Raw genomic sequence first — 23,550 nt, forward strand, 5'->3', positions numbered from 1 at the left:
GGCCAAAACAGGAACCCCAGGGGTTTAGATGAGCTGGCTTCTCAGAGTCAGCATTGGCAGGGAATCTGACTTCCTCTATTTCTGTCTGTTTATTGTCATTAGTTCTCATTTGTTAGCTCACTTTGCCTTTCCAAACTTTCCTTCTGATTGACTCTTCCTGTTGTTTTGGGATGTATTAGCTTGTTTTCCCATTTTATTTTCTTTTATGTTGCTAACCAGGGAGGCAGTCAGGATCTTTTGGTGTCCTTTGCGATCCACCAATCCAATTTCTGACTTAAAAATAAGTTTAGGACATCCACCTGCTAACTGAGACACCAGTCTCTGTCAGTACCCAATGAAGATAAAGTTGGTATTTTATTTAGCACACAGCTGATTTCTAAAAAGATTTGCAAACCAAACTGAATTTTTCATACTGCTCTGAGGCTTGTGGAGCCCCTTTCTCTTCTCCAGCTTGTCGTAGACTTCTCTCTGACCTGTGTCTTGTCTCTTCTGTATTGCAGCTGGGGACAGAGTGGACCGCTCCAGGCGAGTTTAACAAATTCAGGTCCCAGTCTTCGAAGTCTGTGCAGTAAGTACCTCTGACAACCACACACGTATCAGGATGGCAAAATGATTTCACTTTCTCAGCAGTAGAGAGACCAAAAGGGCACAAGAATCTGATGGAGGATCTCCCAGGAAAGGTTTTGCTGGATGTTTTGTTAGTTTCACCTTGTAAACCTGTCAGTGTGTGTGTATTTGTGCCATCATAGCAAAATGCAGTCTGTATACACTGTAGGGGGAAGTACCTAAACACAATTCGGAATACTTGAAAGCTGTTAGCAAGACCATATATGTACTAAGAGTCAGGATGTGAATATCTAGTCTTCCATGGTTGTTTCTGTTAAATAGTCTCTTTACCTGTTAAGCAGCAGTCTGCAGCAATTGCTGTATTTGCACATTAATATTACTCTACAACCTAATTTATAGCAATAAAGGTAATCTCTAGGTAGATGCAGATATTATCAAGGAACATGATTTTTGGTACTGGTTTCTGTTTGCAGTCTGACTAGTACAGAACAGTTGTGTTTGTGTAGGTCAGGCGTGGGGGAACTCCAGGCCTCAAGAGCCGGTGTCCTGCTGGTTTTAGCTGTGTCCTTGAACCAACACAGCTCATTTGTATGGATAAATTACATCATCAACATGTCTTGAAGTTCTCCAGAGGCCTGGTAATGAACTAATAATTTGACTCAGGTGTGTTGACCCAGGGTGAGATCTAAAACCTGCAGGACACCGGCCCTTGAGGCCTGGACTTCCCCACCCCTAGTATAGGTTTTGCTTCCTATGGAGAGCAAAGGAAGAAACACATTTACCAAAATGCAAACTTGAAACCATCAGCCAATATCTGACAAGATTACATTTATAAACAATAACTGGCACATAAAACAGGAAGCCTTGGTCCTGCAACCCTACACTACAACTTCTCACATATAAGAAGAAAGTGTTCCCTGGAGACTGAAGAGCAGATCTTCTATGCATGTTTTGTATGCATGCTAGTATCTATATCTATAGATGAATTACCATTCTGTATAAGAAGTGCTCTCAGGTGTCGACAGTCTTAATCCTGAAAGTACTCTCTTTCTCAGTAAATGTAAGATGGAGAGGCATTAAACTATCCAGTCCTCGACACATCTTTCTCCCTAATGTTTACATGATGACTCACTGAGTTCTTGGGCCACACCCATCTTCAAACTCTCCTTTAATATTGATCTTTAAGTTTTCAGACTCCATCTTGCATGGTTGTGAGACTCAGGTTGACAAGCAAATAGACAGGTGACAAAGTACTCAAAGCTGCTTCTTTTGTCGTAGTTCTTACTACACTACCTGTCTCCAGAACCCAATTTTTATGACAACAGAGACATACAGACAGCCACAGATTCACAAAGTGAACATAATATCTGCCGCATTGTGATTGTAAGCACTTATCCGCATCCACTTTGCTTCTGAACTCATTGTTAAGTTTATATGATTGTGCAGGAGAACCGATTCTAAAAGCTCTTGTTCCTTTGGGTTGCCTCATTTGCCCGACTGAATGAAGCACAAGTGTTGGCCTAAATTATTCAAATTACTGGTGTTTGGGGTGAAGTTAAGGGATACTTGGATCTTTTAAATGTAACAAATTAGGTTATGAACAATTATAACAATACAGTGTAGAAAGAAAGCTCACATTCTGTGTGGGTTGTCTTAGTTCTTACCAGGGCATAAAATTAGAGATGAACAACAATACATGATGTATTACACTGTGTAATTATTTGTTTAACAAAAATAAGCCAAAATGCAGAAGCGGTGAGTGCAATAAATAAATACTCTCCATGATTGAATAGCTTTCATAGCTGCTTTGAGCAGCAATAACTTGAAGCAACTTAAAGTAATCTTTTTTCTTTTAATCCATCTCTTATGTCATTCTGGAGGAATTTTGGCCCACTCTTCTTTACAACATTGCTTCGGTTTATTCAAGTGTGTGACAATTCATTTATGCACAGCTCTCCTAAGGTCCCAACACAGCCTTTCAGTTGGGTTGAAGTCTGGCCTTTGTCTGGGCCACTGCAAGACTTTAATTCTTTTATTTTACAGCCGTTCTGTTGTAGATTTGCTGCTGTGCTTGGGATCATTGTCCTCTTGCATGACCCAGTTTGCCCAAGGCTTTAGCTGTCAGATAGACAACCTCACATTTGACTATAGAATACTGTGGACAGTGGAGAAGGAGTTCATTGTCGACTCAATGACTGCAAGGTGTCCAGTTCCTGTGGCTGCAAAGAAACCAAAAATCAAAATAATGATCCCTCCACCACAGTCCTGACAGTTATAATGGTAAATGGCCTGTATTTATATAGCGCTTTACTAGTCCCTAAGGACCCCAAAGCGCTTTACATATCCAGTCATCCACCCATTCACACACACATTCACACACTGGTGATGGCAAGCTACATTGTAGCCACAGCCACCCTGGGGCGCACTGACAGAGGCGAGGCTGCCGGACACTGGCGCCACCGGGCCCTCTGACCACCACCAGTAGGCAACGGGTGAAGTGTCTTGCCCAAGGACACAACGACCGAGACTGTCCAAGCCGGGGCTCGAACCGGCAACCTTCCGATTACAAGGCGAACTCCCAACTCTTGAGCCACGATTGGTATAAAGTGTTTGTGCTGTTGTGCTGTGTTTGGTTTTCACCAAAACTGGTACTGTGCATTATGGAGATGCTGCATCTCCACTTTGCTCTCATCTGTCCAAACGACGCTATAAAAACTATTTGTTCAGATAAAACTTGTCAAATCTAAACCATGCTGCCATGCTCTTTTTAGAGAGAAGAAGCTTTCTCCTAGAAAGCCAAACAAATTATACATTTTCAGTCTTCTTTTAATTGTACTCTCATGAACTTTAACGTTTAACATGCTAACTGAGGCCTTCAGACTCTAACATTTCTCTGAACATTGCTCGGTCTGACCTTGGGATGAATTTGCAGGAACGTCCACACCTGGATTTGAAATTGTTTGGAAATTACCATATAACCCTTCGCCAACTAATTGGCAGAAACAATTGCTTCTTCAAGAGCATTGCTGTTGTCTGTACTCTTTGGTATTGTTTTAACACACACCTGAATGCTCCAGACCAGCAAAAACAAAGAAAGTGACAGAACATACAGTGTGATAACATCAGAAGTGTTGGTTGGATGTGTAAATGGACCTCTGAGGTGACGCTCTAAGTCAGTGTAGGTGTTCAGGTAACACTGACAAATGTCTCACTGGATCTAGTGGAAGTTTGAAATCATAGATGCATACAATGCATAAAAAAAATACATGCATACATACCATAGAAACATGCATAAAAAAATCAGAGGCCCAGATTATTCCCGTCCCAAAGGCCATTTGTGTAACACTATACAGCTGTTTTTGAAATTCAGTTTTAAAATAAAATATACTGAACATGATACTTCCAAACGCAGCTCTATATTATGATTAAAAATAATAATGGTACTATGAAAATCAGTCATGCCTGCTTGCCATTTTATATCCCCAGTGTGATGGTTCCATTATCAAAAGAAACCACATCCCAAGCTATGAAAATCCAATGAGATGGCACACATTCAGGGAATATGTTTCACAATGAACTTTACGTTCTTTATATTGATTACAGTATTGATTTTACATTACAGTTTATTCAGGCTGACTCTCTCCATCACACCAGCGTCTAATCATATATTGAATTCTCATCGTTACTGGTGCTGAATTTTTTTTCTTGTTTTTTGTAAAGCTATACCCACGCACACAGTTTAGTCTCTTGTGTGTTTGTACAGTCTGTTCTTATTCCAGGTCTTCATGACAAAAAAGTGGTAGTGTGGTTCTTGGCTGGAAGTTACACATACGTAACACCTCAGTGTGTGTGCTTTTAAATTGTGTTTGCTTTGGAGGTTTTGGTAGGTTATCGTCACGGTTTGTGCCTACGTGCTTTTGTTTTTTGGCAGGTTTGTTATGTGTAGGTTGTTTTTGTGACGGGATAAAACCAAATCATAATGCTGAAGTCCTTTTTATTCATGAATGTTGTATGTGCAAGTGTTACTTTATCTCTGTGCGTAGGATTAACTGGGTCTGGTTAGCACGGAAAGCTCACCAGCCTACGAGGGAGAGCAAAGAGGTGACAAAAATGAAATGGAAGAAGAGACAGAAGGATGCGGTTGAAAGTTTTTCTATTTTCTTTTCCTGTCTGACAAGTATATTGCAGTCTCCCACAATAACAAGACAACAACAAAGCAACCAAGCGTGAAGGCAGATTATGACAGGAACATTAAAAAGGTTGTGCAGCAGAGGAATTTGAGTGTGACACTTCAAGTTTTGTGACCTGTTACTGTGTTTCTGCGTGTGAATGTATTTTGCATCTGCTTAAAAGTATTTTGGGTGTGTTGTCGTTATTTTTTTTAACTTATGCCAGTCAAAGGGAAGTGTTCAAGAGAACAAGGCTGGACTGCGCATTGTCTATCCCAATGAAATCTGATATAACGATGATTAACACACAGCAGTTGTTGCCTTCATCTACCTCTCCGAAAGCGTTTAATGTTTCCTGGCCTTGATGTGTAAAGTGATTTATGATTTCTCTGTCATGTCATTATTTATTTATTTATTTTGTTCGTCCCAGACATGAAGCAAGTTGAAAATTGTGCGCTTTTAAGCTTGATAACTGAAGTCAAATCTATTTTGATTTTATAGCTGCTCACTTTCACTTGCTTTAGAGGAGCCATGTCAAAGAGGACATGAAAGTCAGTTTCAATATAATTATACAAAATCGGTTTTGCTATTTCATGTGTGGGTGTACATCAGAGAACATGTTCATACTTTTGCATGCAAAAAAATACAGGCCTGTCTGCATTAATGTGAATGTGCTTGTTAAATACTGCACCATTTGAAAGTCTGCTCTGCAGCTAATGGCTTTATTGTGGGACCTCAAAGCAAAAAAAAATTAATTTGTCATTTTCCGCATGTTCCCTGTGCTGCCCCGTGCAACTTGCATCCCTCACACACCATTGCACTCGATCTGTTTGTGGCAGGATATCCTCCCAAACGTGGCAAATCTGTGCAGAAGAATTAATTGCCATGCCTTCATAAGAAGGTATTCTTCAAATTAGATGGGATGGAATTGAAATGAGCAAATTAGCAGTGCAGAAGCGAATAACATATCGCTTTCCGTCTATTTTTTATTTAAAAAAAGAGACGACGTGAGCAGCTGTTATTATCGCTCATTAGATTTTATAACCTGGTAATTTCAAAGATCTGTAAACCTGATAAAATCAAGGAATAATTGAACAAAACTAAATGATTTCAGTGTTCCCGGGTTTTTATTACACTCAATTTCGTAGATGGGCACTGCGAAAATTATAAGTCATTACACATGAGGCCCTTGTCAGCCTGATCTTCTTGTACAATTTGTTATTGGAGAATAAGTTCAGGGCCATTTGAGCCTATTTACAGACTTCATTCTGCCATAGCTAAGTTCTGCACAAAGCCTTAATCAAAACTGCAATTTAAAACAGCTCTCACACTGCTGCTGTTCTTGGTTTTATTCATAGTGGGCTCAGAACTAGATGGAATGAGACAGCGCTATATTAAAATGGAGTCTAAAAGAGTCAAACAGTACAGAGCAGAACGGAGCCAAACAGAGAGCAGCCGTCAGAAATGTAATTGAACAGAGGAGAGCAGAGTGAAACACAGACACTCCTACGTTAGCAAGGTTGTTTCGTTTTTTTCACACTCTGGACTGTGGTTATTTATATGTCTTGGTTCATTGGACCTGTACAGCAGATTGTAGTAGAGTTGAGTGAACAGTGACTAATGGCTGCTGCAGGGCTGAATCATATTGTCAGAGAATGAAACATATTGTTGTTGAGAGGTTCACTTTAAACTCTTCACTTGGCTGTTGGAGGTCTCCATACAATGCAATCAGAGGCAACTGCAACTAGAAAACGTACATCCACAGAGTTAAGCATATTTAAATAGATGGACAGGCACACATAAAACAGATCAAATCAAACATGTAGTCATCTTGGATAACGTGCTTTCATCTGCCACATCTTTCCCTTCAAGGATCGCTCACGTTTGTTGCTCGTTTTTTGTGGTCCACTCTTTCTCTCTTGCTGAACCTCGTGTCATAGTGACAATAACAGTGCAACATTGAATTAAAAGCAGTAAAAGGGGAAGAAGTAGGAATGCTTTCTCTGTGTGCACGCAGTTCAAAGACCAGCTGGAATGATGTATTTCTCACATGTTGGCCTTCCTGTTGCCATGAAGTGTGGAAGTTCATCCTAGGTGGCAGTTTTAATAGATGTCATCCACAGTCATCTACACCACCTGGCTATCAACTCCTGGAGGTGATGACTCATGCTATTAGTGAGTGGGTGTATTTGTGGTTAATATGATTAAGCTTATTAAAATTTGAAAATAGAGGGTGTTGATATTCTCTTTCAGCCCTTTCCTTGCTTTCAAGACACTTTTTAGTTCCTCATTGAAATAGATCCAAGTAAGGATTTGTGTAAGCATATCATCAAATGAATTATAGTACCACCACTAAAACCAATTTTTAGATTTCTGGTGACATGCTCGTTTTTTGGAACACAATATAAATAATATTTGATCATCATTTGACAGCTACTCTTTTATTTGTGAAGAACAACAGAAAACATTTGACAGCTCCAGTTTCTTTAATATGTCCCCACATTCATTTTCTGCCTTACAGAAAGAAGGTTCTGCTGTTTAGGCTCTTTCTGTGTCAAGTTTGCATGTTCTTGCAGAGTCTTGGTGGATTTTCCGCAGGTTCTCTCGTTTTCTGCCTGTGATGGTGATCCATCCAGGGTGTTTTCCTCCTCTTGGTATACACTCGGGGAGTTTCAACACCAGAATCTGAGTCAGCAGTGCTCTACTGTGTTTAATCAAATGACACTAAACATAGAACATATTTTGTTGTTACATTTCTGTGCATTTAAAATCAAACTTTAAAAACATCAAATCAAAGTAAGAAGCACAAAAAACATTTTTTTTTCTGATGCCAGCAGAATATGTTGTTTTGACTTTTAATCGAATAACAGTGTCAATTTGAGATAATTTTTTATCTGTCTCCGCCTCTGCTGTGAATTGATAGTTTGGCAGTGCCTGCTAGGTGCTGTCACAACAGCTTGATGAGTGACAGTGAAGTAGTCAGATAAGGAACTCGGATAACCCTGTCAACACTATCTCGTCTCTCTGAAACCGCTAACAGAGCCTCAGGCTGCACACACAACACCAGGGCGTGATTGACATTTATTAAAATTCTATAAGTTGAACCATCCTGAATTCAGACCGAGCTGGGCTGCTGCTCTGCTCGATTTTAGAACATTTTTTGGCTCTCAAATTGGAACGTGATTGGCAATTAGTTGAAGATTAGAAGTAGTATGATGGGTATAACCATGGATGATCAGCCATCTGACACAATGGTTTCTTGATAACCAAGAAAACTTTGCCCTCAGTGTTAATAAGACCAAGTAGCTGATCGTGGATTTCAAGCAGACAAGGAGAGAGCATGACCCCGTTTACATTAACAGAACCTCAGATGACCATCACAGAGGATCCCAAACGGTCCACATGCACACCAATAATATGATGAGGAAGACTCAACAACCCCTGTACAACCTCTGGCACCTGGAGAAATTTAGCGTGAGCTCCAGCATTCTCAGTTCCATTGAAAGCATCCTGCTGTGCTGCTGTATCATCTTGTACAAAAACTGCACCGTAGAGGAATGCAACGCACTTCAGAGGTGATTTTCCTGCCCTCCAGGAGATACACAAGCATTGATGCACTGCCCAAACCCAATGGATCATAAAAGATACTCACCACCCTAACTCACCACCTTTAGTCACATGAGTTTATTATCCTATTTTCAGACATGTACTTTTTTTTGCATTTGCATTTGCACATTTCCAAAACGTGGTGCCTTATTGTGTTCCTTTTTATTGGGAGCTATTGTGCTGCTAGTCTGGCTCATCCATTTCTTTGCTTTTGTAAATCTGTATGTGGCAGTATTGCTGAATCGGAATATCATTTTAATTGCTGAAAAAAATCTTGCCAGCACCACAAGTTATTATTGCTTTGATTTTTTTTTTTCATTGAATTAGAACTTTTCTTTTCAGTTAGTTTATTAGTTTCCAGAGTAGATTTGCATATTTGGGGTATTTCACGGTATTTCTTTGAAAAAGTTCAGTTTTTATTAGTTTCAGGGACAAAATTTAAGAAGTTCAGAACAGGTATTGTAATACAAATACAACAGTTTGAAGAGGTAGTTGTACGCTGAAAAGAACTGAAAAAGGTTATGTGTATATTTATTATATGTGGTTTTGATGTGAAAAAAAAGTTTCACTTAATTTTTGGTGCATTTAGTTTTTGTGATTTGTATTTTTATTTAATTTGTTAAAGTATTTACATTTTTTCAGTTTGAAATTTTTCAGTTAAAGTAAAAGTTCCATTGCAAAAATTTAATCAAACACTGTGTCACAGTCTGTGTGGGAGTGAGAAAGTGGACCCAAATGCAGACACTGGAGAAACAAACTATGGTTTAAACAAAAGGCGAGCCGTTTATTTGGCTGAAAACGCTGAAAACCTAAACTGGGTAATAACTAATAAACTATGAAAACTGGGATGAGAGACAAGGACGTGGAACTAAACTGTCACGGTCTGGCTGGCAGACCGTGGGCATGTGAGAAATGAGGACCCAAAATGCAGGACTTGGCGCTGAAGGCAGTGCGTTTATTTACAGTGGTGACAATCCAAACAACAATAAATTCCCCGTGCGATCCCAACTCCCGTTCCGTGTCTTCTCCTTTATCCCGTGCTCCGTGCTCTGTCTCCGTTCCCTGTGTACTGTCCGTGTGCTGCCTCCTGGTCGCCACAATTCCTCCTGAGGAAACACGCATACAAAAGGCAGTCGTGAGTACAAAACCTAACGGCAGACTTGCACTAACCTTGCACGATAAACTAAGACTGACGGGAAGTCACTCAACGATCCAGCGTCGAGGAGCTCTCAGCCACACTGTTTTGAAGCTCCTCTGACGAGGCTTGATCGGCGCCAGGTGTGTGTGGATTCCTGGGTGGGACCGGTCAGCTGGCATGGCCACACCCACCAGGCCTAGAAGTGCCTGCCACGACCGCACCCTCACACACATGCACACACCCATAAACACCTGACAGTACACCAACACGGAAAACAGGACAGCAGACACAACCATAATAACAATAACCACAATAATAATGATAATAACTACAATAGTAGTCCAGACTGCTCACGGACCCCGAATCCCTGAAACTGGGTCCGTGACATAAACAGCTACATGCGACTATGGAACTATGAAATAAACTGAACATGAACGTGATCAGTAAGAAGAACTCTGAGACATGGTGTGGCTAGACATGAAACCAAACCGACGACCTGACAAAGACTGAATGTAAACACACAGATTAAATACACATAAGGGTAATGAGGAAAGTGCAAACACATGGTGAGACACAGCTAACACAAACGAACATAATGATGCACAGGGGAAGAGTATAACTAAGCACACTGAATAGAGAAACACAATACTTTCAAAATAAAACAGGAAACATGGAGAGACATGAACTGGGACACGCAAGCTTGACAAAAGAGACAGAGGGAGTAAGAGAGAGAGAGGGACACAGAGGAGAGACACACAAGGGGAACATAGAAAAAACATAAACCAGACTAAAACTTAACAAAGACAAACTAATAATAATAATAATAGAACTTAAAGTTTTGAAATAACTAATACAAAACAACTCAACTCTACCCTTACCTTAAGAACAGGACATGATTTTAACATAATATTAACATAAGAAATCAACAATAAAAAATAACAGAAAACGCTGGGTCACAGAACCAGCCCCTGGCACACTGACTGTTTCCTTAACTTTTAGTGCGAACCTTCTGTTGAATGCAGAATGCTGAGAATCGTTTCCTTCAGTCTGTAATGCCTCGAATCAGAAATGGTTGTTTCTGAACTTTGGCAGTGATGTGATGAGAAGCAAAGGTCGAAAATGATTCTAAGGTTGTCTGTGATACCACATTTGGCATTTAGAAGGAGCAGTATTCAATTCATAAGCTCCAAATGCCATTCACACTCAAATCTTCCAAAGACACATGGATCTGTTCTTCAGTTTGTGTGAGTACACGTGTGACATGTGATGGATTTTTTGTTTTTACTTCTTCTTTACCACCTTTTTTCTTCTTCCTTTGCATTTTTACTTCTATTTCAATAGTTTTGTTTTGTTTTGTTTATATGCATGACTTGGTAAAGAACCTCAAGGACTGATAGTAACTGGGAGGAGAGAGTCCACTGCACCTTTTGCAGCAACACTGAGTGAAACCTAGTGGAGAATGACCAGTTATTTCTCTATGGGATCTCTCAGTATCTATAATTGAATCATTTAAGCACTGTTGGCTATTAGCTGGTGAAGAGATTTTAGTACTTTGAGAGAGGAAAGTGTAGAGATTTTTGCACATGACATCATAGGAATACAGATTTAGCGCGCACACGAGCTGAGCATTGCATCTTCTGGCTTTCATGATATGCTCTGAAAGACTTTTTTCTGGCGTGGTTTTGATCCATTTTTGCCCATCGAGGGACGTATTACTGAAAATCAATAAAAGAATGTTATGAGTGATTACCATTTTCCTGTGAAGCATTTTTAACCTGATGGGAGTGGTATTATCCAGGATGGCTGAAGCAGAGTTCCTGAATGGTTTGATAAGTATAAAAAAGATTTGAATGATATGCTCTGACCTTCATGGTCACCAGATTTCAGCCAAATTGAACCTTTGTTCAATTTCAATTTCATATTAGGAAGTACGACAGCAATCAAAACTATAAATTGCTGCTATATCACTCCAAAATTGCTGCCTCGTTAAGACACTCGATGTTGATTCCAGTTGGGATCTCTTAGTATTTTTATTTTATTTTTTTTGTATGTAAGTGACCTCTGTTTCCTTGTGTGCACATATGGCCCTGGTTGCGTGTGAGGACCTTCTAACCTCTTTCTGCTGATAGTAATTGGCTGATACCCTGTAACAGTTGAACTAGAATGAAGCTGTTTGCCAACAATCTGCCGTGACTTCTCTGTCCTGCTTTCCTCCCTCGGGCCTTTACTCCACCATCTGTTTCTATGAGTGACGGGAGCCTGCTGAGATGCAAATCTCTGCTCGAGAGTTTCTTTCTGTTCAAGTGTGCAGTGGCTTAGGTTTGATCAGAATGAATTTCGGGTGTTGATGTACTTTGAGCTGTGTAAAACTGCAGAAACTAACATCTGATTGGCAGTAATGCAGGAGTGCGACCGACAGTCATGTTGATGAAGGGTGAGGTTAGTCTAACTTTACATACTGAGCAGCCAGCAAAGTGACATGTAAGCTGTTTGGAAATTGACTGGAATATCCAGGATCTTTCAGCATGTGATAAGAAGAGATCAGTATTTAGAAAAGAATTCTGACACATCATTAGCACATTAGTTTTTTTAAATATATATATTTTTTGTTTTGCTATGAAATCCTGTTAATAAACTGAATCCAACTGTGCTTAAAGGTGTCAGCTCTATATAGAGTGCTTGTCAGATGGTTTCTACACTGGAAACTGAAAACTTGACACTTTTAACAGGTTAACAGTTGGCCAGGTGTGCCAAGGTGAGGCAGGAATCAGTGTTTGATCTTCTTGTACTCTTTTTCTGAGTATGTGAAACTCTGTGAAAGTCGTTCATGAATATTAAAACAGATGAGAAATATCTGGCATTTATTAGACATAAAGAGAACACTCAGTTGGGTTCAGGCAATGTGTGTCAGTTTAAAGACCTCAACGGTTTTGATGAGATCCAAGTCAGTGTGGCCAGGATCAGAGCATCTCTGAAACAGCCAGGCTGCTGCACTGCTCAACAAATGGTAGATTTTTTTAAAGTAGTTTTTTTTTAATGTGTGGATTAAAGCATGTTTGGTGCATTAATGAGTGTTTATGGCACTAAAATAGTGGGTACTGTGACTTTACAAAAAAACGGCATAAAATATCACACGAATTATCCGTGTATATCTTTTAGCTGCAGATAAATTTTCAGTCACTTGTACATGTTCTATAGATTTACCTTGATGCAGTGTAATAATTATAGTTGCACTTCATTGTGATCAAAAAAGCATCTGCTTTAGCGCAGCACAAATACTCCCACCAAGTGTAGTTATTTTTTTTTCTTCACATGGACGGGGGGGAGGAAGGCACTGGAGAAAGTAATGCTATAATGTTGTATTAGATAATTATATATGGGGGAATTGGATGTGGTAGATAAAGGAAAAGGAGACTCTGTGAGAAGAGCCAGAAAGAAGTGACGGACACGAAAAAGAGAGGGAGCGAGAGATGGGGAAAGAGGATGGTGATGAAGGAGAACGGAGAGGGGCAGAGCGAAGGGAGGGGATGGAAGAAAGAGGATTTATTGAGGCTGCAGGGAAGAGCAGCGCGATAGCTCTCTGATGGATTAGAGGAATGTATGAGAAATGGAATGAAGAGGGGAGAGCGCAAGGAGAGAAAAGTGAAGTTTGTGGGCCTCCTTGGGGCAGCTCTAAACACTGGTATCATTAATGTAGTTTAAAGAAGTGTACTCACCGAGAAGGGTCTTTTTTTTTAAAGGCCACCTGTGGGTATTAGAGAGGGAGGAATCGGGCAAGGGAGAGAGATGGGGACAGGGTGACAGTCAGATAGCGTAATGAGAAATTGAGTTTGAAAAAGAGAAGAGATATTGAAAAAGTAGAATCAGGAAATTGCCGTGGCCATTGGCAGATTGGAGAGTGTGTCATGATTTCACAATAGGAGAAGAAGGACGGGTATTAACCAGGGGAGGACAGTATACTGCCTTTATTTCACTTCACTTCTGCTCACTGCAAACCAGATCAGTAATTCTGAGTGTGTGTGTTTGTCAGTCTGCTGGTGTGAGAGTATTTCTTTGGTCCAACACTTTTCTGTACGATTCTGTGAGAGGATTTTCTATACATTTCATGGCAAATAAATATTTTATACTTTAAAGGTAGCAGATACCCGGCAGGCACTCAAGATATTCTCTGTATTTATCTTCAACAGTCTGTTTCTTTGTCTCGCTATCCATTCAGCCCAATGAAGGGAAACTGGAAACAAAGACCCCAATTAGTCAGGCAATTAGACTGCTGTTTTGTGTCCTCTACTCATCCTCTGAGTCACACACTAATAGTTATTCTTTCCTCTTAAATCTCTCATTTGCCCTTCACTTGTTCTTTAATGTTTTTCCCCTTTTCTTTTCTGGCAGGATGCGATCAGTGATCAGTGGTATTCACTGTAATGTATTTTTTCCTTCAAAAAATCATTTATAATTCCCTGTGGTTTTTTTTCTTTCAGTTCATTTGCTATTTATCGCTTCTCCTTCATCTTTCTTTCCGTCTGTGTCTTTGTCACTTCATCTCTTTCGTCCGGAGCCTGCCTCATCATCCATCACGATTGGTGTGACCAGTCCTCCTACACTGTTCCTCTATGCTCTTTTGTTTGCCTTTCTCATTCTCCATCTTTTGTTGCGTTCTTTCAGTTTTATAAAACACTTTGAAGTATCTCAAATTCTCTTCATCATAATTTGTCATATTCATTTTTGAAAACTTATTCTTGATTCAAATCTTTTTCCGGTTCTTTATTCCCCCCCCCCCCCCCCCCCCAAGAAAAATCTTCATATTTTTCACACCAGACTGAAAACAGAAACAAGGCAAAGATACAAATTTATGTAAAGTTTAAAACAGGAAATAGCTATAAGCCGAAAGCTGCCAACAGTTATTCTCTCATGGGTAAACAAATATACGAACAGTGGAACAAAATTACACAAATCAAATGTGAAATGGCCTACAAAATGACTGTGAAGTTATAAAGGGAATAGATAAACAAGGGACAGAAAAGTACGTGAATAAAACTTAATGTTCTGCTCTCTTCATATTTTTCCATTATTTGCTTCTCTGTGTGATACGTTTTTTTTTTCTTTGTCTTACTTTGCCTTTGTTTCAGTTATAGTTTTATCTGCTGTCTCTCTGTGTGTTTGGTTTTTCTAGCTTCTTTTAACTAGTAAGGGAAGCAAACCTGTGCCGGACAAGTGTGCCGTGAATAGGCTTGCATCTGTAAGAGTGGAGCTAAAGGAAAGAGATGTCAAACGTTGACAGGCAGTAGTATGTTGTATTCAGCTTTTATTTTAATGTGATTGTCCTTCATATCTTTAATCAATGTAATACAGAAATATTGTGGCGGCAGGCTGCATCCTCTCTGCTCTCATATTAAATTATCCCCCAGATCGAGTCAGATTATAGGCTTAAGTAGACAATCTAATGAAGGTTCGGGAAATAGGATCATATTCTCTAAAATGATCTCAAGTTGTTTGGGCACAGATGTGAAGTGGATATGCTAAAAGTCCAAAAAATTGATTAGTAAGCCAGGTTGGTCAGGGGAAAATAAAAGATGGCATGTGTTAACCAAAAATGATATTTGGTAGAATTAGGACAGGGAGATTAGTTTCTCTAATAAATTCCCCTTTTTAAAACTGGTGTCTGATTGTAATAGTTTCATGTGATATCCTTCACTGTTTATTGCCTACTGGTCTCTTCTCAAGTCTCAATTACTCAATCCTGCTGCATATCTAACATTAACCATGATGGGTCTTTTCACTGTGTTTTAACAGCGGTGAGTTAAATATAAGATTTGTCTTTGGATTTTAATCACAGCTCAGCGTAAATCACGGGGTTATGAATGGAGTGATGTTTGAATCGTTTGGGAGAGGGCAAGCAGGGTTCCAAAAGCTGAAAGTGGCACTTACTTTTCTGAGTGCCATTTTAGCAGCAGCACAGAGAGATATTCCCTATTCATGAGAGAGTGACCTTAGCACACTGTCACTGCTCCCGTGCACCTGCAATGATTTATTGGTTACAGAAAGCTGGGCAGCCGGATGATGCAGCGGCGTTTATGCATGGGGAGGGGGGGGGACACGTGACCATCCTCCTTCAGCTTTTGTCCTTTTCTTTCAACTCGGTCAACAACATCAGAAATGAAAACACACACACACAGTCTAACTGTTAAGGGGTGTTTTAAATTGTAAAATATATGCTCAATTCCACCTAAATTCAACCAAGACATGTTGTTTCAATTATAGCTCTACAGTAGGGCAACGTTTAGATCAAAATTAAACATATGTGTATAAATTCTTGTCCAGATACCTGGACAAACTGATACACTGATGAGACTTTGGATACTGTGCATCAAATTCTTGCCTTCTGATGTTGTGCTGGAGCCAGTCTTCCAGTTTGGGGGTGGTCACAGCTCCTAATGCTGCTGTTACCACTGGGATCACTTTAGTCTGCAGGGTTTTGGTCAGTGGTTGTTGATCAATGGTCATGAGAATTTGCATAATTAAGATTAAGGAACTGACCTCCCAGCCCATTTTTCCTTCAGTGGGCTGGTTTCAGTCATTATGCAAATGTACTGTTTATAAGACTGGGGAAACCTGCAGTCAGCTGAGACTGAAGAAGTCACATGGATGAGTGACGAAACGTTTCTCCCACAAAACGCTACGTCCAGATGAACAGAATCAACTTTTTGGAGATTTAGTCTCCAGAGATCTATCACAAGTATAGGCCTCTGGTCCTATGTCTGATTGGTTGAGCAGCATGTCCATAAGATCTTAACCCTGTTCTTCTCAACCACTTCTGTCAGTGTCTCCCATGGACGCTTTAGGACTTTTAGTTCATATGAGCCACAAATATTCCTGTACACTGTCCCAGCTTGCATCTTACACCCTGCTACAATGTGTTGGATAATCTCCGGGGTACCTTTGCACAATCTGCAACCTTGGTTCTGTCTGCTATGGCTACTGAAGCCTCCATGGATCTGATCCTTAGTTTGTTCTTCTACTCGCATGATCAAATACTCTGTGCTGTCCATTAGGCAGGCTTTCTCTAGCGAGTGGTAGGATTTCTTTATGTCAGTCACTTCCTCTGTCTGTCATTGGTACACCCCATGCAGTTTGGTTTTCCACAAAGCCATTCCTCTTCCTGTTCCTGTTATGTCTTCAGCTGCTTGAGACACTCTTGGAGCAGCTCATCTCAGGGGACTATCTTCGTGATGTATTTATGGATGCATCCATATTTCATCCTGAATAGTGGCTCTGACACTCACTAATGCTCGCTCTCCCTCTTTCCATTGTTCATAGAGCCTCAGGGTGTTGGACTTCAGGTGGAGATCTCAGTGCGTTGTGAGGAGTATTCGTGTCTTGATGTCAGTGGCATCTGTCTCCTCCTGTGACCATTTTATTATTATTATTATTATTATTATTGTATTCCAGTTGTGTATCTGCTGATCAGTGGGTCATATATATTGATGGCTTGGATCTTATTCCAGCCATTCAGCTGGCTTCTAAGAACCTGTCTTACCTCCTCGGAAGTATCTGTGCATCCTTATCATGATTCCTCTTGGGTATAGTGTCAAGAATCACATATAACAAAATTATTTCCTTTTGCTTTTCCCTTATATTTTTTAAAATCACATCCGTCCTGCTTTTGTCAGGCTATTTTCAATTCAAAACAAAGACTTCATCAAAGAAAATCAGTTTGTATTTGTGTTAGGAGACAAACGGGAGACAGAAGAAAAGGAAGGGAAAACATCAAAGAAAATAGTCACAGGAAACAGAAACAAAGAAAGATCTGAGCAAATCACACGACACAAAAATGGTGGAGATGACTGCAGATAACACCAGAAATCATAGGAGGAAATACTTATCACAGTCCACGCATAGATACATATGCATGATGACACTAATGTGCATGTGTGTTTTGAGGGGTAATGATGTGTTCAGCAGTGTTTTGGTGTCTCCCACGCAGTAACAGTTGGAGGCCTGTTATCCATGAAGTGTTTTTAAAACTGAAATATTGCATTATCACATTGTAAGAAAAAATATACCCAGTAAAACTTTAAATCAGTCCTCTACTTAGCCTAGCCAGGAGTTTCAGAGAAATACTGGAGCCTGCATAAGAGCAAAATATTAATTAATGCACAGCATCGATCGTGATTAATTCAGGAAATGAGGATTTTTAGATTGTGGCTTACTGCCATTTTTTTTGCCTTCTTGCCTGTAGGACAGCATATTTTAGATAGATTGACCCTATATATATATATATATATATATATATATAAGTAATGTTCAATATCTAATAATAATAATTGCTCTTTCCTTGTTTCCCCTCTAGTCTGATCTCATCCAGACGATACTACTTTGAGATTCTCCACAAGCAGGATGACAAGGGCTCGGATCACGTAGAGGTTGGGGTAAGTGTACCTACCCCGCTTCTGTGGTTTTGCCTCTCTGAGTACATCTTTTTCCTCACAAATACACAAATGTGTATGAAAATTGCTTCAGTTGTCTGGTGAAAACCTTGCCCTTTGACAGGAACATTTCCATTTAGTTTTAACTTGTACCCTGTGTTTAACAGTGTCAGAGTAGTGACTGAATAGATAAAGAATGAAAGGAAATGTTTGAAGGCGAAAGCTAACCTTCACCTCCTTTACTGTGTATTACTTTGCATTTCTTAGTCTTTCAGTGTATTCATCTGTCCACTTTAACTACAACTTTATCCAATACATGCCCAGCTTGTTGGTGCACTGGCTTTTCCTAAAAGGCATAAAGCCTTCACTCACATAAAATCTCTCTAACTGTTCTCTTTCCAGTCCTCCATCTGTCATCACTCTTCAGCTTTTCCTTTCTTTGCATCTTTGCTCTGTGCTTCTTTCACTTTGATTCTGCTCTGCACCATTTCTCACTCACTGGTTTTTTTGCACCTCAGGCGAAGCAAAGAGATGAGTGAGGCTTAATTTCGAGATGAAGTTTCAAACGAGAGCCCATACGCCTCGTGTGAGCTTGTACTTTGAGTAGGAAGGCGGATGATAAAAAGAGATCACTGCTGTGTGCGTATGGAATGAATCTTTTAATAAGCCTCAGGTTATCTTCATCATGGTGACCATTATAAGAGGAAGAACAGCAGCTGTACTCTTGGAGTTGAACTCTTCTTAAATAGAAGTTGGGTTTTTTTTACCCTCAAGGTTAACAATTTGTTTTATTTTTTTGCGCTTCTTTCTCTTTCTGTAGCCTCTGGTTGCTTTCCTCTACTAAATCAATTTTGTTACTTTCTGCATGATTGTATTCTATTTAAAGAAAAAAGGTAATCACTTCCCATTTTGCTAATCATTACCACATTTGCTAGCAATGGCAAACACTAGTACACCAATGTTACCGAATGGTGCTCATAAAGTACAGTATTGTACTCTGATCTCTCCTTTTTTCAGTCTACTGGCAATATTTCACACAAGCAGTTAAGTTATCCATTATTGGCAGGTCACAGTACTATACAGGTTCTGTGGGATGTTTTGGGTCATTGATGTGAGTGTGTTATGAATATGCTGCCACTGAGTTGACAGTGAGAATAGTGGAGAATATTTCAGTTAAATCTGCAGAAATACAGTGTTGTCCTTTTTACTGGGCTACTGACTGCTACTCGTAAATTGAAGAAATATGTGCCTCTGCAAAGGGATCCATCAATGTATAGTGTTATGTATGCATTGTGGAGATATTTTAAGCTTGTTCATTCTTCTAATGTGTTTAGTCCTATTATTCCGCTGTTAAGGACAAGCATGGTGCTGCTTTAAATTAGCTGAGTAATTAATTGCTATTTCCAGGAATCAGGCAGGGGTGTTGTTTAGATAGCATGAGTTGCATCTCCTCACTGTGCTGTCATTTTGTGTCAGACAATGGTGGCAAGCAGGCCGCCGTGCCGTTGCTGCCAGGGGTTCTAACTTAAATGGGGTATAGCCTGATGCAGAACTGTTTCTCCACTTGGCTTTAATTTGATTTTCACAGTCGGGTTTTTTTTCTCCTTTGGCCAAACTTCTGTGAACTGTAAATATACCGCACTAATCCACTGCTTTAAAGAAAGTGGGAAAGGAAAAAAAGTGGACTGTTAAACACTTTAATGGACCTTCATTTATGCCTGCAACAGTTAGCCAACCCTCGCAGTGCACCAAATAATCCCTAGAGGGATGACTGTCATTGCCGCCCAGCGACTGCAGGAATCAACAATATGTTATCCTCATACCTGGCGTAGATCAAAAGGTTGAGGTAACTCCAGCAGCAGGCAGACTCTAGTACAAGAGTAAAAAGAGAATACCCTATCCAAGCAACTATATCATAGCTATTTGCAAGGAGCTATAAAGAAAATCCTATTAGTTTCTCACAGTGTTCTCTAGGGCATTACACATAATTTTTTTTTTTTGTTTTATATGAAATGTTAATTACACCATCTTCAAAACATGTATAGTATATGATTTAAAGCTAATCTGCAGAATGCTGTGGCTATGTCTAGTTGTGGTTACCTCTAGCAGCATACAAAGGACAACAGAGACAAGGTTATTTCTTTCTTGATTTCATGTATTAGAGGAGATTAAGTAATGGTATTGACCATTACTTGGAGATCAGCCTACTGCAAAGTGGAAGAAGGGGAACAAAATGGTAATAGAATTAGGCATTAGACGGTAGATGTAGATGATGTAAAATGAAAGTAAAATGAAAGATGAGGAGAAATAAATTTGACCTGAAATATGAAGAAAAAGTAAGAAGAATGTATAAACGGTATGTGCTGAAAGCCCTTATCTGAAGTATTTCTATACTTTATGGCAGCGGTCCCCAACCCCCGGGCCTCGGACCGGTACCGGTCCGTGAGTCGTTTGGTACCGGGCCGCGAGAGTTGAGGCTCAGGTGTGAAATGTTTAAGGTTTTCAGCGTTATTTTGTTATCGTTTTTATCGTTAACTCTGTTTTCCTGGGTCTTTTCACATGTGTTATATATAATAAATCTTCTTTTTTTTGGTACCGGTACTAGTTTTATTTTGTTGTATTTATCTGCGACACCTTAAAGGCCGGTCCGTGAAAATATTGTCGGGCATAAACCGGACCGAAAAAAGGTTGGGGACCGCTGCCTTATGGTATTCTTTCTTAACAGACTTTGCCAGTCATCCACATACAGGTAATGTGACTGTATCTACTAATGAATCAAGGCCACATGGAAATCCATCTCTCTCTTTCCATTTCTTGTTCTTTCTTTTTCTGCCTGTTAGCCAACTACCCATGAGGCTGTCAATGTGGGTTTCTACTAGTAGAAACAATTTAATGAAGCACATAAAAGTTATGCAGGAGCTCAAGATTGTGTGGAGGAATGTATGTGTAGTTGTGTGTATGTGTGGTGTGTCTGGTACACTGTCTTAAGAAGGCCCCTGTGTGTGATTTAACTGTGGAATACATTTCACACCTTGACAAAAATAGCAGATTTACCGTGACCATCCTAGAACAGCATAAGCCCAGGACTCACATAAATCCACTGGAACCCAGGCGCTCATTTGTTAAACAACAGATAGCGTGGATTCACAGCTCTTTCTCCTATGTTCTGTGGGAAGCGGCGATTGTATGGCCAAAGGTGGACTCGTTCCTCTGGGGAATTTATTTCTCTAGTAGCGATTCCTCTGAAGAAATGAGGTGGAGTAAATAGTGAATAATACACAAGCACAATCTGAACGTTCTATTTTGGTTAGAAAATAAGAGAGAAAATCCTTGTTTTGCCTGTGTTGGCATCCTTCCATTTCATTGTGGGTACGATTTAGGGAAAATAGCTGCAGGGAGGTGGAACATAAACAGCATTAGAGACAGGAAGAGACAGGTTCAGAATTCACTATTCGTTCCTCAAGGGGGTGGAAACAACTTTGTGTTTAGGAAGAGCAGGACAATATCTCAAGAGACTGTTAACTTGTTAGAGTAAGTAGACACATTACCAACCCACATTTCAAGTGACTATTTCCTGTGCAATCTGTGCGTACCTGCCTCTGTGTTTTCCTTCAGATAAATGTTTTTTAAAGTGATGGATTTTTTAAATGGAACGTGCGATATGACAGATGATTTAGTGAGCAGCAGTTTCATTAACTTTCCTAATTACCATCTGGATCTTTGTCAGTAAAACACAGAACCTTTCCACTCGCCTAATGGAAAACATCTATTGCTAGCACTGTGACAGAATGAAGGAAAGCTTTGGTCATTAAATGCTATGATTGAGAGAAAGAGTCGCAGGGAAAGGAAGAGAAGAAAGTCACGCCTTAATTAGCAATGGCAAGTTTATGGTCAGGCTGGGGTGAGGCATTTCAATGCAGGAATTTAGTGCCCACCAGTTAACACACACGCCCATGTCTGCACACACCCGTCAACCCAAACTCTGCACATTCTGCATTTATTCAGAGGCACAACCATCACACAAGCACATGCAGGCCTCTCAATGTCTGGCTTATGACTTCTCTTCGCCATATAAATCTGCAGTCCAAGCAAACTGTTGCTGCGTGTGTCTTTTCTTACAATTTCTTATTTGAGTTTGGTTTGCAGCTTTCACTCCTTTTTACCATTTCAAATACATTTTAAAGCTTTTTCTTATATCCTTTTTGTCCCATGTGTATATTTACATTTCTCTTTTTAAATAGGACATTAATTTTGAGATTCCTGATGTAAATCAAATTAATTTCTTGTTTTGTGTTTTTCCAGCAAATTCAGTACTCTAATAATTGTTATTTGCCTCATTGTGCAAGCCACCATATTGCAATCAGAACACATTTCAGCTTTTGGCATCTTCACTCCAAGAAATCATTTAGTGCATATGAATTTATGGAAAAATTGAGAACATCAATATAATATTTACCACACTGACAGTCTTTAATTGCTTGGGATCATAACACTCCCATGGTATTTGTCTTATTCTCAAGAAGACAGTATGAATGCATGTAAGTACAACTTAAATGATTGCAGGGTGATTCTTGCTCCTTATGAGGATTAAAATTGCACGATGTACATTCCTCTGTGGGAATCGTTTATCTTTCTCATGATTGGGAAAATCGAACTGTATAGCCAATTATTATTCTCACTGTCAGTCTCGTTACTAAAACCTCTGGACAGTCACTTACATGGGGTAAGCTCAGTGGGAATTAAAGCTGTTAGCAGAGCTAATCTTCGTATCTCTCTTCCTGTCTTGTATGTTGACTTTCATCTTGTCATCACCAGAGATGGGCAGTAACGCGTTAACGCGTTACTGTAATCCGATTACTTTTTTCAAGTAACGAGTAAAGTAAGGGATTACTATTGCAAAAACGGTAATTAGATTACCGTTACTTTCCCATAGGAACGCTGCGTTACTGCGTTACTAAAACCGCGATTTCTTTGCGAGAATGTCTCACGACAGTGACGTAAGCGAGTGCGCCGTTAGTGACAACAGCTGTGTGCAGATCAACAATGGATCACATATCGAGTGCAGGAGAGAGTATGAGCGTGCAGCGTTTAAAGCGTGGAAGTACTGACCTTACTTTGAGTTTGATTCCATAAAAAGTGACAAAAACATTAGTGTCCGCTGTTCACTGCGTGGGAAGAAAACTTCTTTTTACAGCGAAAAAAAACCCCTAAACTTCCAAACAAGCACCGAGTGTGCTACAACACAATGGGAAACTCACAGAGAAACTGCCGTATCCTTCCACTGACCGCTGCGGCACACCTGCACCAGGGTAAACCTCCGCCTACCTACTCTTGCTTTACAGGTGAAAATGGAGCAACAGGACCGCTAGTCTTTGACTTTATTTATTTTCTGCTGTGTTTTACTTGCATCTATTTGAAAGAGTGAGTGTAAACACAAATATACATATATATATATATTTTATGTGCTGGAATGTGCAGAAAATAGGTTTAAATATTAAACAAATTTCTTCCAGTCAGAGAATGTTGCATATAATTAAATTTTTGCTTGATGCATAAAGTTAAAAGATTAAAACTAATAAAACAAGTTTTAAAAAGGGACTTTTCCATTTGATTACATTTTGTATGATGAATTATGCAGAAAAAGTAG

The 23,550-nt window shown here is 39.7% G+C and overlaps 1 protein-coding gene across 2 annotated transcripts in view; it reads left to right on the forward strand.

Annotated features, from left to right (window-relative positions):
- Positions 1 to 23,550, forward strand: part of b4galnt4a (beta-1,4-N-acetyl-galactosaminyl transferase 4a) — a 176,152-nt gene that overhangs the window by 133,425 nt on the left and 19,177 nt on the right. For both annotated transcript variants that reach the window (XM_085411786.1, XM_085411787.1), the window contains 2 exons: positions 501 to 568; positions 17,828 to 17,906. In XM_085411786.1, coding sequence (XP_085267912.1) covers positions 501 to 568; positions 17,828 to 17,906 — 147 coding nt within the window. The remainder of the gene's footprint in view (positions 1 to 500; positions 569 to 17,827; positions 17,907 to 23,550) is intronic.

This window comes from Rhamphochromis longiceps, linkage group LG7, assembly GCF_057381845.1.
Source record: "Rhamphochromis longiceps isolate RC_006_pf linkage group LG7, R_longiceps_female_GT1.1, whole genome shotgun sequence".
NCBI lineage: Eukaryota > Metazoa > Chordata > Actinopteri > Cichliformes > Cichlidae > Rhamphochromis > Rhamphochromis longiceps.